Below are 20,037 nucleotides of genomic sequence, written 5' to 3'. Positions count from 1 at the left end.
CTGTTCAAAATATATTGTTAAAAAAAAAAAGGAGTATAAAGACAAAAACTCTCTATGAATTTCATATAATAATAATAATAATAATAATAATAATAATAATAATAATAATAATAATAATAATAAAAATAAAAAAAGTCCTATAAAAGACGTGTCAAAGTGAAGTCATCCACGTCGCTCTGTGCCTGCATCCTCTGCCCTGTTGTGCTCTCTGTGTGTACGACACACACTGTGTGTAAGAAGTGGACGTAGTCATCGTCACGTCGCTCATTGGTTGCTGTTTTGAAGCCTAGAGTGTGGAGATTTGGCTGTCGCCATCTTGGAATACGCCCGTCGCCATATTTTTAGTTTTTTTCCGCAAGCGATGAACGATTGGAATGCGGAGGAGCGACGTAGAGACGCCGTGTACTCTCTGGTAGCTTGCAGTGACCTGTCAATCACCGTAAGCCCGCCCTAAAACACTCCTTTATGGTCTATTTCACTCTAACTCGGACCATGTTGTACTAAATGAACATTATGCTGTGTTGAAGAAGACTTGAAACTAGCCATAAACTCATGTTGAGGTAATAAATCAAGTGAGAAGTCGGGTCATTTTCTCGTAGACTTCCATACAATCAGACTTCTTTTTTGCAAGCAGCATGTAAAAATGTCTAGAAACATTCTAGGAACAGTGTTATTACATCTTGAACAAATCAAACGTTTTTTATGGGACCCTCACCTGTGTGACCCTCGAGGAGAACGTGGCCTGAAGGCACCCACTTCTGATGAGATCGGCACTAATAAAATGGACAGTCAGGCTTATGTATAAAGACGTAGTCTGGCTTGATCATAAATCTGCCTTGGCTGGAAACAGTGGGCCGACAGCAGTAACCCCGTTGCTATCTAATAGCACCATTACGGTCCTGCGTTGTGGGGATTGATTGGGTGATGAAGGTATTTTGTCTGCCACTGTTTTTGGATGCTGGTCGCTGTCACTTTCTTGGAATCGCGGCAGCAAACATTTCTCACTCGCTGCCTCAATCCAATATCAGGTGTTGTCAGATATAGGCTGACAGACTTATGGGCTCCCTCATCGGGTTCCTTCTGGCGGAGAGGGCGGACCTGGAGGTAATTTGGTCCTCGCTGCAGCTCCAGAGTGTCCTGTGACGCTTGCCTCTGACCCCTTACCCACCTACGCTGCTCTGGCTCCCGCTTCCCGTTTTGGTGAAGCGAGGCCACGGCGCTGGCCCACAGGACCAGCAAGGCTACAGGATGTAATTGTATTAAATGGATTTGATAAATGGATCTGACAAACAAGTGGAAATTGGTTTTTGATTTTATATTAAAGCTGACCTTCAGGTTTAAGCGTCCAGATTTATTTATCTATTTTCAGTTTAGCGTCTCTCTTCCTTACACTTACGTTTTTAATATGCCTTGGTTGCTATTCTTTCATACACCCACCACCCATGTGGTGCACACATAAGGCTACAAAGAACAAATCACAGGTTGTTTCAGCTATTCATGTTAAGTGGTAGGTTATGAAAGCTATAATTTGAATTAAACATTTTTTTTTCTATTATCAGTGACATAAGTATAAGAGTCTTTGACAAGAATGTAGGGCTGTACAGGTTTTCTTTCAGATTGACCAACCAAAGTGATGCTAATGTGGTCTTGGTGAATATTTTTATATCATTTTAACATGAACTGTGCAAAGATGGTCGGGATTTTTGAAATGGTAAATGTTTTTTTTAATTCTTTAAGTGATAATTTAAAATGGTTAGTATCCGAAAAATTTCAACTTTTATTATTATATATATATATATATATATATATAAAAAATCAAACCATTTGAAAACAAATCTTTATTAAAAACAAACATGTTTTCTCTTTGTTTTAATACCTTAACATTTTTAGAATTGTATAGTTTTTCCGAGCGTTGCTATTGTTGGTATCAATCTGCTAGAGCAGCGTCAATCAGTCCACCCTAAATGACGTGACCTCCTCCCCCCCTCTGTCCCTGCAGAGCCCTCTTGTAGTCAGTTAACTTGCTGTACTTTTGTTTTTTATTTCTGGTTCATAATTGCTTTAGCGGAGTGCGACGTCGTGCTGCCCTGCCGTGGAACCTTGGAGGCATTCTCTCGAGACTCCGTTAGAAGTCAAGCTACCTTAGCTGTGAAGTTAGCCAGATAAGGCGCCTCATTTTTCTCTTTGATTTATGACTGTTTTTGTTTCCCAGAGAATGGGATGATGAATTTGTTTTCCTTATTTTTTTTAATGCTCTCTGCCTCGCTCTGTTTCTCGGTGTCTTTCTAAGATGATAGCTCCTCAGTCGAGTACGGCTGTGCTTCTTTTGATCCAGTTGATGGTGTGATTACAGTATGCCTCCGATCCCTGAGTGAGTGTTAATTGCTGTTTATTGCATTGTATAATTAAGAAATATAAGCAGTTTACAGTATCTCATCCATATGTTGGGAGACCAACCAATAACATGAGATCATGTTGAAATGTGAGGCCGTGTTCGCAAAAGACATGGAAGGTTTATGTGTCGGTTGCAGATGAATACCCGCCAGCAAAATCATGTACATTCACGGTGTCTCAACTCTTTGTATGCAGGACCAAGAATGGTGATTTAATCTTCAGGTGTGGCTGAGATCGACACAGATGTCCAGGTTGATGCAAAGCTGGGCTCAGACTACAGGAGTTTTGGGACCATTTAACGCCAATTCATCCCCTTATGACAGCTGGAGTACAAATCAGCTAGCATACTACCGTTCACAGATATCACAATCTCACCTCTCGCTCTGAAAATAGTCCCCCCCGGGTTGATCGCGTCTCCCCAGCCACTACCGACGTCTTTTGCCATCTGCTGTCGTTTTTCTCACTACTGCTACAATTCTCACTACGGCAAGTTGTAGCGTCACGTCAGCCTCGCTTCTCTTTACATCTGCTTCCCCATGAGATGACGTCAGAATGGTGTTAGCTCCCTCTCGCGCGATAACAATAATAACTTCCTGTAATGTGTGTGACGGGCTGCTATTTTTAAATGGTGTAGTGTATGCTTGTTTGAGACATCTGTGAAGATTCTATTCATGTGTGTGATGCATCCCGTTTTCAAAATCGGTTAGATGTACAGAGCTCATTTAAATAATGACTCTTCTTTGATTGATGTGACAAACATTAAGTGCTCTTAGCAACCGTTACCGCAACTTCCATGTCATGAATAAAAATGACATTGACAGGAAACGGACATTGATCGCTACTGATTGATGAAATAGACAATATTTGCTGGGAGCAGTGCACCTTAATCAACACATATTTAAGATATGATACAAATGCGCTGTGGTTAGCTTCGTGGCTAATGTGCACCAATGGACTCCTATATTTGTGAAATATCCACCCAGGAAGTGGAGGAAATAGACCGAAGCTTTTGCTGCGGCTCTGAAAGCAGCATGTGTAGATCTGCTCTGTGTCCTATGTGAACATTGAAGCGACCCAGGCCACCATAATCTGTGTGTGTGTATATGTATGTGTGTGTGTGTGTGTGTGTGTGTGTGTGTGTGTGTGTGTGTGTGTGTGAGAGAGAGAGAGATGCTAAATAACCAAAGACAATGGCGACGTTGGCGGGTAGCAGTCAGACATAAATCGGTGCTGCAGTTTCTCTAGCAAAGAAAAAAAGCTGAGGAAAGAGTTTTTAGATCATTTTTTTTACACAACACGGCCCCGAACACTGAGGACATTGAGGCAGAGAATGTGATTAAAGTTTTTCATTTGGGATGTGGGAGGGGTGCCAGATGTTAGGAACTAATGAAACCCAAGGGCTGCCAAAGCATGCTAGATTAGCAAACAGAATTTTAAATACTAATTACTTTCCAGTCTAGACAGACAGCATGTCAACTAAAAAGCACTTGTGACTAAATGAATATTACTACTGTCTTAGAAAGTTATTATCAACTTGGATACCGCAATTTTACTATTTTAGGAACGTCTGTATTCTGGAAATTGTAGCCTTATTGATATGACTCTTTACATTTTAGCTTTAGGGTTATTATGTGTCCATACACAAATCTAATCATGAGGAATAAACAGTTAACAGATAGATGACAGGTGACATTATTAAACACACAAGCCTCTGTTGGTGGCTATAAGCTGGACCCCGACTCATTTTCGAAACAAGGGCAACTTCTGCCATATCGGTGGTTGCACAAAGTAATCCAGTTTTCTCTCTCTCACTAGCCTCTCTGTCTTTTTAGTAGCCCTCGTTAGAAACCTTGTCACCGGACAAAACCGACCAGGCGATCTCCGTCTGTGCTTACGTTGGGCGTGAGCACGCGTCGTAGTCCTTTCATTGAGCTGTTCATTGTCAGCGTAAAAGTAGAAGGCTAGGTGAGTTAACACAATGCACAGAGATCAATAGAAGCGCACAGTGTCTGTCTGCACAGCTTTATCCGTCTCCTCCCCGCTCTGCTTCCTGACCTTCAGCTATGACGGAGACGCATTCGTTGGATGCATTATTGCCTCGGCCTGATGGCTCTCGCTCGTGAAGATGAGACTTCTCTCCAGGTGTTGTGGACAGCTATTAAATTGCCCCTTTTTCTGGGCTCTGAGATGTACTAAATTCACCAGGCCTCTTACCCGACGCCTTTTTTTTTTAAAGCCTTTTGAAAACACTCATGTGTTTCAAGGCAGATGTCTTTCAAATTTGTTGCAGCAGACCCTGACAGTACAGGCTTGTTGGCTTCCTGTGCAATAATTCCTGCTATAGATCAACTGGTTGTTTTCCTTTGCTCTCTGCCTCAGCTGCTGATGATGAAAAGCCAGCGTGCGGTAGCCACTGAGTGATGCATTTCAATGACGCTCGTGTCGAGACCCTCGCCTTGCCTACTCTATAACCACAATGGCCAGGGCCACGGACCAGTGAGAAGTGATTTATTTTTTTTCCTAAATCACGAGAGCCTCAATACTTAGTTACCTTGGCGGCGGCGGCCGTCCCTGTCTTTGTCAGTGACAGTTTTTGTCAGCCTCCCTTATTTTCTCGACCCTGTCACCGACATACTCGTACACCTACTCTGCTTCCTCGCTGTAGAAGGTTAGCTTAGAATAAGGCTTTTATAACAGCGGAGGTCAGGTAGAATTGAAGCCGTGGTGATTTTAAAATCGGCCTTACCGTTCGCTAATATTATCATAGATCAACAAACTTTTCAAAATTAGTGTTGTTGCTTATTCGTTTGTGCAATGATTGCCCCGATGGTTGGCCATACTAAAACCCAACACATCCTGGTGAAGCTACATGTTTCCCCCTTGATGATTGCTACATGTAGCTCACACGGTTTCACACAGTTTGGATATAAAGCCTAAATCTGACTCCCAGTATGAGGTTGTTTGTGTACAAATGTTTGATCAAGAGGGTCTAGAGTTTTGCAAGAACTGTACCTACGGAGCGGCAATGTCTCAATCGATTAGCCGAAGTTCAATGATCATGTGGCGATCAGAAAACAGATGATTTCCCAACTCTAATGTGCATGAGACTGTGATGTGTGTGTGTGTGTGTGTGTGTGTGTGTGTGTGTGTGTGTGTGTGTGATGCTCACTACTGTACACTTCAGACTTCAGCACTTTGTAATTGTTTTGAAACGGTACCTGGGATCTGTATGAACCACCTCACCAGTCGCTGTAGCTATCCTTGTGAAGGTACAGAATTTAAAGCAGCAAAGTTGGTGAGCTAAATTCAATTACACGAGCTTGAATTACCCGCTGCGGTGGCCCAATGGTCTTTTTTTTTCTTTTTCTTTTTTTTCAATCGAAAAAGAATCAACTTTCCCTGACGCCGTTTGCAGTCAAATTTGCTCGTATATTGAGTCACTGCATTGAAAAAAGTCACGAGTGCAGCGTTTCCTTGTTTTTTTTGGTGGAAAATGAATGGAAATCAGCCATCACCTGTGTTCATTCAAGGTGTGAACAACATATTATGCGAAACAAAACGAGGAAAGACGCATGATCTACATACAACTCCTTTTAAAAGACATTCAACTCGGATAACGGCTTCCCATTTTATGACTTCACCTTTGAGAATTCCTGTAGATTTGATGCTGGCAGGCATGCAGCTTGTTGATTAGGACTGTACAAACACTGAATGCTAATGTTCAGAGAGGTTATTCAGTTTCACTCAGGAGGGAGGTGCCGTCGCTCCCAATCTCACTCCTGCTCTCTTTGTTTTTTGCATACCCTAAAGGGTTTTGCCTAAACATTTTATTTGTTCCCGTTTCTGCTCCTTATTTGAATCAAAGTTAAAACTTCTCTGTTCTCGTGAAGTTGTCACTGCTCTTTGTCTCATTGCCTACCGTCACATTTGGTTAAAAACTTTGGATCTCCAGCATTTGATGTCTCAGTGACGAGAAATACTCACACAGCTTTTTATCTTAATTGCCATTCTGTTTTGATTCTATCCAAGAAATCTCAAAATTGGAATAGTTTTTGTGAGGCAAATGTGTATTGCTCCTGTTATGCTATGCGCCACTATCTCTCTCTCTCTCTCTCTCTCTCTCTCTCTCTCTCTCTCTCTCTCTCTCTCTCTCTCTCTCTCTCACACACACATTGTTGAGGAACAAGCTTAAAGGGAAAGTTCACTCCAAAATAAAAAAGATGCATATTTTTTTTCCTCTTACCTGTAGTGCTATTTATCAATCTAGATTGTTTAGGTGTGAGCTGCCTAGTTTTGAAGAATTGGTCGTGAATATTGCTAAATTTGGTGTGATCAAAGCGGCAACAAAAAAAAAAATTGCTTAAAAAAACAGCTTTTTCCAGAAGTCGGTTATTCAAGATAATTCGCAGACCTCGTTAACAGCTTCATGTAGGAACTATTTCCTTTCACCGTTTGATCACTCGATGGTCAATATTCATGCGGGGAGTGCCGTTAGTGACAGTGTGGGCTCCATGGTAGCTGTGACTGCAGCGGGGGGGCGGGGCTTAGCGAAGGGTCGATTACAGAAGCTGAGCCAGATAAAAAGCCCCGTTAACTTAATAAACACCACATATTCAGATGTCGTGATAATGTTGATCGTGCCAGAGGAAATACAGCGTTCACTTAAACTGATGCATTGTTTTTGTTTAGCTGGGCTTTTCTTTTAGGTGGCTAAAATCCATTTTGCTGCTGCCCACGTCCACAGCTATGTATTACCTCGCTTCCGTGTTTATACTTGTCAGTTTCTCCAAAATCGGGGCATGCTGACCTTTTCCTGTAGCTAATACACTGACTGTGGATGAGTACCTCATGCAAGCCCACTTTAAAACGCCCAAACTGTCCCTTTTAATGTCTGATATTTTCACGAGCACTCATGTAAAATAGGAATTGGTTTGATTCTCTTTGTAGACACATTGCCTTCTTCAAACTATGTCTCCTTCACTGGAAAAGAAATACGCCCTTTTATAAAGAACATAAAGCTATACATTATGTTTGTCCCATGCTTTCGGTAGTACTTCTTTTCATCACAGGCAGCAGTTCCCTGGGATCCATCAAAGGCACCTTCTCCATAAAATGTCTTAAATCAACTTTCGCACACAGAGCAGTCCGATAGCGTTCGTGATGGAGCGGTGTGAACTTGCTTAACCTCCTTGAGAATGATACGTCTCACAAATGTCACTTGCATCATATTAGTATAACCTCCATTTCCCTCTGGCCTCGAACTCCTTACTCTGCATTGTGATTTGTTTGTTTTTTGCCATTTTTTTCGTTTTTTCACTCAGAAGCTCAATGCCACTGGGTAAAAGGCCTTTAACAACATTTTGTTTGTATGCGTTTCTTTTTCAACTGTAAAATGTCCTGCTCAGTATGTACCTCGGTCACATTTATGGAATCCTTTTCAAAGATGTTTGTTTTCATCATGTGTTTAATGACCATTATTAGATCTTTGAATTCTCAAATATTGATAGGGTTATTATCCTCAAAAATGCAGTATTGGTTCAGACTACGCAACTTGAAATTCTAGCTTTAACTGTGTCTGAATGTGCTTTCCCTATGTCGATAATATCTCACTGCAGATGTTCTTCCTACATGCTGTAGATCCTGTGTTTGCTTCTGCTGCTTTCTCCTCAGCACAAAGTACTGAATTCTACTTGTTTTTTTCCCTTTCTTAAAACTTTCCACAGTGACGGATGAGAATGGAAGTGTTGCCGTCAGTTGTCAGTTTTACACTGTTATGATATTGATTGGATGTTTGTTATTTCAGTTGGGTGCAGAGCTTCGGGCACGAGGGTCTCGGACTGCTGCTGGACGTTTTGGAAAGGTTGCTGTTGAAGAAGCAGTAAGTTTACGGCCTCACTTGTGTGTATTCTTGCACAGACTCTCTCCTCTCTCACTCCAGTTCTTTATTCAGAGTCCTGCATCTGTTTATGACAATGTACGCTCCTTTTCAAACACCCTGCATACAGTTTGGAGTCTTCACGCTGTACTTTAGAGACCAACTGCTCCTCATTACTCTCTCGTGTCTCTAGGCAAGAGAAGCTCGACAAAAAGAATCAACACAAAGTTGTCCAGTGTCTCAAAGCCGTCATGAACAATAAGGTAAAGACAATACTTTTTTTTTTTTTTTTTTTGTCAGCAGTCCCAATTGATAATGTTTCTTAATTTTGGTAGTACAGTAAGTTGCCTAGTTTGTTTAACCTTAGATTAATGCTTTTAATTGTCCAACACTACGTTCTTTACTAGTATTTAGTTTCGTTGAGAGAAAACAAGTAGAAGGAGAATTTTTTTTTTTCAGTTAATTTAAAGATTTTGTGTTTATGGTTATTTGTGTCTGTGGGCATTATAGCCAACATTTATGTGTTTGCCATTGGATGAACTCTCATAGACTCATTAAAGGTGCAGCTGTGGTGTTCTACCAACAAAGTCAGAATTTTACTATTCCTACGTTCATGTTGTTCCGTTTTGTCCTTTTACCCTTCGAGGAAAAAAAAAAAAATAATCTATCTGAAATAACTTTTTGTATTTTGAGTCGAGTCTGATCTCCAAGGGTAATTTTAATCCCATCCACGTCGACATCTGGTGTTGTCATGCAATTACCAAATTAGGCACCTGGGATTTCAATTACAAAGGGTTTATGACCAGTGGAGAAGAAGAGCTTCACAACAATATGGAGCCAATTGGTGGGAGTTTTACTAATGTCCTGATGCAATCTGGATGATGCTGTGTGACACATTTGCACAGATCTAAGTTTCCTGGCGTGCAAAAAGTCCCCGCTCTGGAGTTGGTAGTCAACAAAGAGTGTAAGTGAAGGAAAGAGAGAGAGAGAAAGAGAGAAACAACTTTATTTGCATATTTATTCTTTCAATGTGGTAATAATAAATATAATAAATGAATAACCACAAATCACACAACAGTGTGTTTCTATATCTCGTGTCGTTTTGTTGTGTGTAGATATTGCATCTCAAACTAAGCAGTTTGTTTACTTTACAGATTTTTAGATGCATTGTAAATGCAACAGGATCGTGCAAAATAGACTTATGGTTATGGATTAGTGTGTGAGTTTTGTTCCTTTTTATAGTAGCTCTTGGCCGCAGCAGAGTTTGGTCCGTGGACATAAATGGACACGGACAGCCGCTGTGTTCCAGCAGATTACCTTGAGAAGGAAAATAAACAAAATGGCATTTTGAAAACAATATGATCACATTGTGATAAAATGTTTCCACTCAAGGTTAATAGACAACTGTAATGAACTACTGGCCAGGCTTAAGCGCCTGCTCTTAAAAATATGTCCCGTTGAAGTATCTTTACTTTTTTTTTTTTTTTTTTTACAAAGCTTCTGCTTTTCCTCCTTGTATGCTGTTAGTCTACAGTTGCTCTGGAAAAAAAAAAAATAATAAAATAAAATCTTGCCACATGGAGCTAAACCCCAGCGGAGACCGATATACAGGCGCCTTGGCACAAAGTGTGCTGTAAGGTCTCATGTAATCCTGCGTCTCAACAGACGCCAGACGCCAGCATTTACCCGTAGGCCTCTCTGTCAGCCCAGACCTTTCCCTGGCTAGAGAGGCATCTTGGGATGGGATGTACCCACAATGCCAAGAAGACAGGTGTTCTCTGCCAGCTGTCAGAGCAACCTTTTCTTCTTCTTCTTCTTCTTCTTCTTCTTCTTCTGCCTTTCCTGCATCAAGTCACACAGTTGCGTATTTTCTATTGTCTGCCACCAATGGCGTAATAATGTAATGCTAAAGGTTACCACCCTGTGAAAGTGCCCTTTGAACTTAGCATTATCAAGAAAATGATCCAATATAGATTAGTATACAATCTACAACTCTGAATTTTACTTCTATTTTATTTTTGTGATTTTGTTACGACTACATTTTTGTCAGTATTTACACTCTTCGTCTTGTAGCTACGCTACTTTAAACTGTATGTAAACGATGGCATTGAGAAGATCTGCCAGGTTTTTACAAAGTATATCAAAACACTTCATAAAATAGATATAGTGTATACATCAGACGTGTGTTTGAATAGACGATCCTTCTCCAGCTGTGTCAACTTCTGTTTTGTTTTTTTTAGCGCTGACAGAGGGCTGTCACAGTTCATCTTTCTTTTGTTTCTGGAAATTCAGCAACCACCTGGCTTCTTCAGCACAGAAGTACACAAGTTATAATAATAAAAATATCTTTATTTATATAGCACCCTTAAAAACAGACAGTCAAAGCAGCAAAAACAAGGCAATAACAACAAAAAGCTCAGTGGGACCGAAAGAATTAGATCGCGAGTACAAGCGGTCGAAATGGGTTTCCTCAGGAGGGTGGCTGGCGTCTCCCTCAGAGATAGGGTGAGAGGTTTGGTCATCCGTGAGGGACTCGGAGTAGAGCCGCTGCTCCTTTGCGTGGAAAGGAGCCAGTTGAGGTGGTTCGGGCATCTGGTGAGGATGCCACCTGGGCGCCTCCCTAGGGAGGTGTTCCAGGCACGACCAGCTGGGAGGAGACCCCGAGGGAGGCCCAGGACCAGGTGGAGGGACTATATCTCCAAACTGGCCTGGGAGCGCCTCGGGATCCCCCAGTCAGAGCTGGCTGACGTGGCTCGGGAAAGGGAAGTTTGGGGTCCACCTGCTGGAGCTGTTGCCCCCGCGACCCGATCCCGGATAAGCGGTCAAAGATGAGATGAGATGAGATGAGACCGTGGGATACGTTATTACACATAATACAAGATATAACAAATAAAATGGAAATATATATACACAAGTACACCGTTTAATTACTGCGCTCTTGTCATGAAATTTTGTGAAGCTGTTAATTATTTGATTAGTTTAATGCGTGAGATGAGGGAATATACCATGACAGACATGTGACAGAAAAGTAATGATATTTCTAACAAAGTAAGCAAACGATTTAACTACTTAAACATGACTGTTCAGATGCAAGGACAAATGTGCCTCTTCAAATGTAGAAAGCCCACATCAAACAGGCAAACAGACAATTTGATTTGAGTGCCCGGTAGCGCTCGGTGTTAGTGCCGGGTCAACAGAAGCACTCTGTAATTGTTTTTCAAAAGAGAGAAAAAAAGCATCACTTTCTGATGCCTTCCTTGGTAAAAGAAAAGCCCGATTCATTGCGATACAAAGAGTGAATTAATTAAAATGCATTATTTGTCCCGGACATTTTAATTAAAAAACAAAAAAACAAAAAAAGATTTTATTAACCACAAGCAATGAATAAAACTGTGTTCTCATTGTTCAGCAGTAATTACAGCTGACTGTTGCTGAAACGCCTCTTCATTGTACAGTGCTGTTATCACATCCTACTACTGTATTAACAAGTACACATACAATCAGGGTACTTTTAAAGACGCTGCTCTTACAGGATTGTTTTTTCTTCTTTTTTTGGGGGGCTTTGGCATACAACATACAGTAAAACGCTCAAAGCAGAACTCATCTAAATCAGCTCAATAACTTCTCTGCCATTTAATCACATTTTCTGTCGGCCATGTTCTGCGCTGTGCCAAACCTCTGAATGGCATTGCATTATATCTGGAACTAAAATCACTGTTAACCTTGAGTCTAACTTTGGCCAAACATTTGATCATTCAAACTTAATTCGGAGTGAAGGTTAATATCTTGAATTTGAATGGATCTTGTGAACGATGTCGGTTCGACCGTTCCTCGGCACATTGTGTTCTTGTTGTTGGAAATGGGGAGAATCGCAGCATCTCTGGTTAATCATGTTTTGCGTTTGTGTTTTCTGCAGTACGGCTTGGATCGTATCCTGGCTGAGGAGAAAAGTCTTGCGTTACTGGCAAGAGCCATTGATCCCTCCCAGTCTGCCATGATGACTGACGTGGTGAAGCTGCTGTCAGCCATCTGCATTGTGGGCGAAGAGAACACGTATGCTCGGCCTTCATTCATTCTGTCAACATATCCGTGTCTTTTTGTCATTTTGAAAGACAATGTTTTTTTGATTTTGCAAAAGCGAGACTGGGTTGATAACTACCAGTTATTACTCATTATCAAAATTCAAATCAAAGGGCTTTGCGCGGCCCTACAATATAGGAGGTGAAGCGCAAATCCAACAATTAGCAAAAGGCTGAGTCGACACAATGTCTGAGTTAAATATTTGGAATAAGTGAAAGAGAGGCCTATATTTTATGAGTGCCATTGTCACTCAGAAAAGAACGTATCACAAAACTGGTGCCACTATATACTACTGTATATTAGCAACGTATTACAAGAGTCGTGCCTGATTAAAAATGCAGGAAATAGGTTGAGAGATTCAAAGTGGCTTTAGTGTCATGTTAGATAGAAAATAATTTATATATAGTACAGTATGCATTTTCAAGTAAAAAATAATATTTTGAGTTGATTTAGTTATTAACATGAGTTAATTATTGATCCTTCTAAGTTTTATCACGATCCTACTTGAGTCATGAGTTCCGTTTCAGTGTGAAGGTGATGGAATCCCCCCCCCCCCCCGAATCCACTCGTGTCAAACTGACAATAAAGGAACCTCGGGGCGCAGCGGAAAAGGACAGAGCGCTCGGTCAAAATCCCTTTAAATGAATGTATGTCTTATGTCTTTTTCTCCCCAATTGTGCGCTCATGCATTTCGTGTTTTTCGTTTAGTTTGGAAAAGGTCCTTGAAGCAATCACCACGGCAGGGGAGTGGCGAGCCATGGAGAGGTTCAGCCCCATTGTCCAGGGACTACGAGATCGTTCGGTTCAATTACAAGTAAGTGCAAAGCGCATGCACTATGCGGCTTTTGACACCCCTGTCGTTTCACTCAGATTTCTCTGAAATGAAATATGGAAAGGCTGTAGGAAGTTGACTACTTTAATACATCACCAACCGCTCTGTGCTCAAGGGTCTCTTAGTCACAAGATCTTTAGTCTGATAAAGACGTTTTTTAGTTAGTCTTGTTTTAAGCCAAAACTGGGTGTTCCAGCCACAATGGCAACATTGAAGCACCTATATATATATATATATATATATATATATATATATATATATATATATATATATATATATATATAGACTATTATTGTAGTTATCAAAGTTTTGTCTTCCCGTATATATTCAGTGGCTAGTGTTTATCCACTGTTCTTGGAGGGAATTGGTTTATGTATCGATAATGGTTAAGTGTCCTAGTTGAGGTTAATTGCCTAGCACCTGTTCAGTAATGAACAGAATCATTGTGTAATGGTGCTAATGGCTCAATTGAGATAAAGATCTTCCATGATTTGCAGTTGCCATATGTAATAACCACTACTGGTGATACTGTTAGCATTTTAGCTAATTACGAGCTGTAGAACAGACTAGGAATTAAATCATTGTGCAGTAAAAACAACAGCAGCTAAGAAAAACAACACCACAACAACAACAACAAGAGTTAACAATCTCTAATCCAATCTATAGATAAAGAAGCTTTGCCTTTCTCCTGCTCAAAAGTTTATATACAGTAAACCCAGAGTCCCCCCTTAATCAACTTTATGGTTTGGCAAATTATTTACGTGTCCATGTACATTGTCCATTTAATCATCTGATGCTCTCCCTTTACTTGTAATCCGTCTCTCCGTGGACATACTTGTTCCGACGTATCATCTCCCCGCTGATGCACACACTGAGATATTACACACGGGCTGCTTTAAAGCGGGACGGCATCGGTTTGTGTCCCAATAATGTAATTCATGATTAAAGTATGTTTTACTGCATTTTTAATTGGTAGCTGAGGGATGTGAAGAGAGTGATCATTCATCCAATACCACACACACACACACGCACACACACACACACACACACACACACACACACACACACACACACACACACACACACACACACACACCAGACCAGCAAAACAATCTAAAATGCATTACCTTTTGCTCCTTTGGTTGTTTCATATACTCATGCAGTGACCAATGTTAAACTCAAATCTATGATGATACCTCTTTTGCCCCCCGTAGCCAAGATCCGCAGCGTTTGCTTTCAGTTTGCTGTAACTACCTTTGACAGGTGCAAAACCGTAGGGAGGCCCTAAGAGGGTGGAAGCGACGGAGGAGGAAAAGAGTCGGGGAAGGCTTTGATGCTTTGTTATTACTTTCCACTTCCTAATACACAGCACAGTTTCCTTTTAGCCCCATGCATTATTAAAGCATGGCTACTGTTATCCTGACCGTGATACTGTGTGGCCAAAGGCTCTCTGTCCTACCGGACTGCATTCATACACAGTCTCCACTGGCTGCCAGCCTTTGGCTCTGGGACAGCATTCATTTAACACATGTAAACAGATCGTCAATCATGAAATATGCCTGATGTTTTTTTGTTTTTTTTTTGTTAATGTCTGAGTGTCTTTACATATGTGTGATGCGAGGTGATGACTGAATATCCTGATATAAAGGATTACAATGTTTGATTAGCTGGAATCAAATTACAGACTTCATATACTCTCATACTGTAGCATCTATATTGGAAAGTGATGGAAAGCATTGCAGTGATCCCCCCCCCCTCCCCCTCCCACTCCCTTGTCTCTTGGTATTGATTAAGTGTTTCCAGCAAGTGTCAACGCTCTGCGTATTGATCTGACTTTGAATGAATGTGTGTACACTGAAACAGAAGGCTATTTGGGATTTTAGGCGATCATTCAAATATTTCTTACCGTCTTTAAATACAACATTGTCTTCTTGACGGCCATTGCACCCCAGAGACGTGTCGAGAAAAAAGGGTTTTGTGACACTTTGTAATGCTACCTATCTGTATTATAATATTAAAGATTTTACTTTGAAGACTGGTAATAACTAAGATTGAGTGCCATGACAGGAAAAAAAAAGAAATAGAGTGCGCAATCGAATTTACAATGAACCTGAAAACGTCTGAATACTCGTCCTTGGCTCTAGCATAGCCATACCCTCTTTTCACACATGAGTGGATTGCTTTACTGATCAATAATTGATTTCTCTGTCTGTGTTTGCCCGGCTAGTTGAAGAGTCACAGGATGCGGCGGTCCCTGAGCAGTAAACCAAACTCATAGAGGAGTGAAAAACAGCTTCCAAAAGAGCGAGTTTGCCCTGAAATTGACTGTTAGTTAGTTTTGTGTGTATGGGTCTGCAGTTGTTGCATTAATATTAAAATCAGCCCCCCCGAGTTGGTGGCTGGAGAAAATAGACATGCATTAGTTATGGTCCTCTGCTTCCAAGGGACATGACTCATTTAGAATGCATGCGGCATGCTTTTCATCAACTTCTAGAAGAAGAAGTCCGTCATATCTCTCTCTCTCTCTCTCTCTCTCTCTCTCTCTCTCTCTCTCTCTCTCTCTCTCTCTCTCTCTCTCTCTCTCTCTCTCTCTCATTGTTCTGTGTACCCTTCATGTTGCAGGTTGCATGCATGCAGCTCATCAATGCACTAGTAACATCCCCTGATGAGCTGGACTTCAGGCTGCACATCAGAAATGAATTTATGCGCTGTGGCCTGAAAGAGATATTGCCGGTAACCACCCACACACACACACACACACACACACACACACACACACACTCACCTTGTATTAATATTTAAATGAGTTGTCCACCTCAGTGGAATATTGTAGATTTGCTCCAGCAAATAATTTATGAAACAGAGGAGAGTTAGCGCGTCCTCTGCCAGCACCCACAATCCAATAAAGTTTCTAGTGCCTTGGCTAATAATCTTCCTACTGGCTTTTATGCCATCTACCTAACATATTTATCTGTTGTAAACATTGTTGCTGGAGCTGCCAAGAAAACAAATAAATGAAAGCGAGGAGCCGGTCCCCACACCTGTTTATCATGATTAGTAATAGTGTTTAGAACGAGCTCCTCGTCTTAACTTAAGTGTGATGCTTCCCTGTTGGCGCCAATGTCAGAGAGGGCCTCAAACCTTTCTCTCTGATTTATTCTCTTTCATTCTAATCTCTTTTATTCTTTCTTCGTCTTTTTCTACCTTAATCCATCCGCAGCAACTGGCGACCATCAGGAACGAGGCCCTCGACATTCAGTTAAAGGTGTTCGAGGAGCACAAAGAAGAGGACATGATGGAGTTCTCTCACAGGCTGGAGGACATCAAGAGCGAGCTGGAATATCCTTGTCATTATTACAAACGGACACGTGTGACGCTAAGATCCTAATTCAGTGTCTGTTTTCTTGTACATGTGGTTAACATGTGAAACATTCAGGCATCCAGCTAAAGTCGGTTGTTCTTAAAAAGATCTCTCTTTTTTTTTTTTCTTCTAGTTTCAGTAGCTGCTTCTCTTTTGAACGTGAAATGCGGTGTTTAGTTTTGCTCAAAAGTCCTTGACTCTCTGCACTGATGTGGGGGATGTGTTCAGTATCGTGCAGAGTATGGTGAAGGACAGCAGCGCGGAGCCCTATTTCCTCTCCATACTGCAGCACCTGATGCTTATACGCAATGACTACTTGGTCAGGTAAAACATCTGCAGCACACACATTACCTACCGAACATTAATTATCTAAAGTGTAACGAAGCATGCGTTTTCTTTTATTCGCTTCCCATCGTCTTCCCTCGATTACCCTCAGTGTCCCCTTGTACGTCTGTGACTTGGACTTTCTTTATTTGTTTTTAATCAGCTCGATTTATTAGCTCTGTTATTTTCGTTACGCTCTGCTCTGAAGTGTACGGTAATATAAATTATGGTCCGTGTGTTAATAATAACGTTGACTGACATATATAGAGTTTTAATCTCTCATTTAGCGAGAACGCACACACACGCACGCACGCACGCACGCAAGCACAAGCAGAGGGTCTGAGCAGCTTTTGAACACCGGTAATGATGTACACTGGTGAAGAGCTTATGTTTTGTGGCGGTCTCACGCCTTAAACCCCGCTCAATGACATTGGCTAACAAAGAGAATGGTGTCTCTTTCATCTCCAGTCAATCTACAGCAGCCATGGCTCCAGAGTGTTTCTCATCTCCTATTAATGGTACTTTTCAAAGGCTTATTTTATGTTGGCTCTCCCACAGCAGGGTGCGGGTTAAACCTTGGCTTGATCAAAAGATGGAGCTCTAATCTGAAGAATATGAAATGCATCACCTGCAGGTTTTTCTCCCACCCAAAATCAACACCTGAGCTGTCTTGCACTCTGCTCTGGCTGTGGGCTGATTTGTTTTTCATCATCTGAAATTATTACGAAATGTTAACATTAGGGTTATGGCTGCCGTCTGTTTTTCCAGCCTTAATAACGGCGTAGGAATATCGGCGTACACACAAAAAACACACCGCCCTCCCCGTGTTCCGTTGTCATTAACTATAGCATATCTACACCACACACCCGTTGTTTCTTAATCTTCTGGCAGATAACCAGCTGGACCGCCATGATTACAGCAACAGTAACTTTATATTATTGGTGCTTTATTGCCGATAATTCAATATTACGATTTGTCATTGGAATCTACTGCTTAAACAATTAGTCAACTGACCATTCTCTAAACCCCTCTGCTGAAAATAGAAATGTCCAATATAGCGTAGCAGCTCTAACTAGACCTCCATATGCTCCATTAAGAGCAATACTCTGTATACTGAATGAAGACTTCAGAGTGGTGTCTTTTTTTTTTTTTTTTTTTCCTTCCCTGTTCAAAGTTCTGTTTGAGCAAAAAGGTGAAAGGATGAATTAAACTGTCTGTCCGAAGCTACTCTAGCGTTGGCATGTCCATCAAGCAAACCACTTACTTACCTAACCTAGCAACCTAACCCAGAGACACTAACAGGGTCAGGAAGCATTTCATACTCCGCCTAAAAAAAGAAAAAAAGGGAGAAATTGTATAGTTGCACATCCACCCTGTGACCGTTTCTTAGTCTTTTCTCACTGTGTGGAAGTCGGTTCAGGATGCTATCAGAGTTTAGGCTAACGTTAGCGTCTCTCTCTTGCTCTAAATTGGGTTTGTGGAGGTTTGCTTTCCGACAACACCGCCAAACTCGTTAAACCAAGATAGCGTTACGGACGTCGGACACATTTGCAAGCCCTCATCCTAAAAGCCTTTTCCTCTCGCAAACATAAATTATAACTCTCTTGTGCTCATCCAAGTATAATGTGACTGAAGCAACTTCACGGGGTTGTATCACAATAAAAATGCATTGGTAATTGTGATGGCCGCTCTGTGATGGCCACGTTTTATGGCTTTAGATTATATCATTAAAAATAATTGCTACAATTGTCATGAAAGCAAGATTTATTTAGGTGTTTTGGACTAGGCTGCCAATAGCATTCAGTGTCTTAGTGCGGAGGTGGATATATATATATATATATATATATATATATATACACTTGGACAGCATACATGCATTCACAACATCTTTTTCAGTTAATTATTGGGAGTATTGGGTTGGCAAAGACTTTTTTTCTTCATTAGCATGTGATGACTGTTACCCTAAAGGCAAACGCATCATTGTACACACTGTATAGACTAGTTCTTATTAAGACTGTGATGATTGTTAAATGGGTAGTTTAATGTCGTGGAGGATTGCATATTTCCACCCTCATTCTCAGACCATATTGCAGATTGCCAGACACTCCTTTAGTTTTGGCTTCAAGTATTTCTTTAGAATACATTTTGAAAGTTTTCCTCCGGCAGTTCAGTACCCTTGATATAATTGATTTTCAGCATTGGCATGTAAGACGTCATATCCCACGAAATCCTTGTTAATGCACTGCATCTCTCCTGACTGACTGGCTTAGTGATCTTTAGTTGTTTTTTTTTATCTTTGATGTCAAGCATATATAAAGTCCCCTTTTTACACGGGGCTCTCAAAGTCACAGAGTAATGAAAGGAGCACCAGCAGTTTGACTGACAACATGCCTTATTCCATTTGATTGTCAGTATCTTCATTCAGAAAAGAATTCCGTCGGTTAACTTTCTAAATCATCAGCACGGTGTTCATGCTATCAGATCCGGTCTCGTGTTTCGGGAGGAGGTGGAAGGCAGGGGTCCCTGATTATCGATGTTTGTAAAGTATAAGTTAATGATTTGGTGTAGAAGGGATTTGGACTCTCGGCGACATTGTCGTAAGATAATGAGCAGAACAGACAGACATTTTCCCTTTAACTTGCAATGAATGGCCCTGTGTGCCTCCAGCCTTGCATGTCGTCTGTTGTTGCATTATAATATCTCCTCTCTGCCCTTTGTCGAAAGCAATGATCACAGAATAACAGAGTCATCTGAAACCGTTTAACCGCATACACTCAGCACCTGGTAATTTCTGTGTATTCCCCATTGTTCAATACCATCAAAACAGTTCTTTTATTAAGGTGTAATGAAAGTTTTAGTCATTTTAAAGAAACCAAAGGACCCTTAACTTGTGTACCATTGTGTTTACCCTATTATAATGCCCATATTCAAGGCCGTCAGCCTTTTCATTCATCATCAATGGAAGTTTACATTCAGGAAAAACAAAGGGGAAAGAAATGTTTTATTCACCTTATTAATCTATGGTATACATGCTGTATATCAGTCTCTGTTCTTCTGTCTCGTGTTCAGCCCCCATCCTTCTTATGTTTGCTTTCTTCGCTATCTATTACCCTTCCCTGCCATTGTTGTGTGGTGGCCTTTGGTGTTGGAGGAAGACGTGCAATAATTCTG

General features: G+C 41.0%; 1 protein-coding gene across 1 annotated transcript in view; it reads left to right on the top strand.

The window, feature by feature from the left end:
• The window catches only part of LOC137887360 (protein diaphanous homolog 3-like), a 145,421-nt gene that overhangs the window by 17,284 nt on the left and 108,100 nt on the right, over positions 1-20,037 (top strand). The window contains exons 5-11 of the mRNA XM_068730285.1: positions 8,198-8,272; positions 8,463-8,532; positions 12,186-12,322; positions 13,058-13,163; positions 15,804-15,914; positions 16,402-16,520; positions 16,750-16,866. Of these exons, the coding sequence (XP_068586386.1) occupies positions 8,198-8,272; positions 8,463-8,532; positions 12,186-12,322; positions 13,058-13,163; positions 15,804-15,914; positions 16,402-16,520; positions 16,750-16,866 (735 nt within the window). The remainder of the gene's footprint in view (positions 1-8,197; positions 8,273-8,462; positions 8,533-12,185; positions 12,323-13,057; positions 13,164-15,803; positions 15,915-16,401; positions 16,521-16,749; positions 16,867-20,037) is intronic.

Source organism: Cebidichthys violaceus, unplaced genomic scaffold (assembly GCF_023349555.1).
Source record: "Cebidichthys violaceus isolate CVI_PGR_0920_01 unplaced genomic scaffold, fCebVio1.0.p SCAF_5, whole genome shotgun sequence".
In the NCBI taxonomy this organism is placed as follows: domain Eukaryota; kingdom Metazoa; phylum Chordata; class Actinopteri; order Perciformes; family Stichaeidae; genus Cebidichthys; species Cebidichthys violaceus.
Note: the sequence above shows the minus strand (reverse complement) of the source record. Positions and strands in the feature narration are given on the sequence as shown.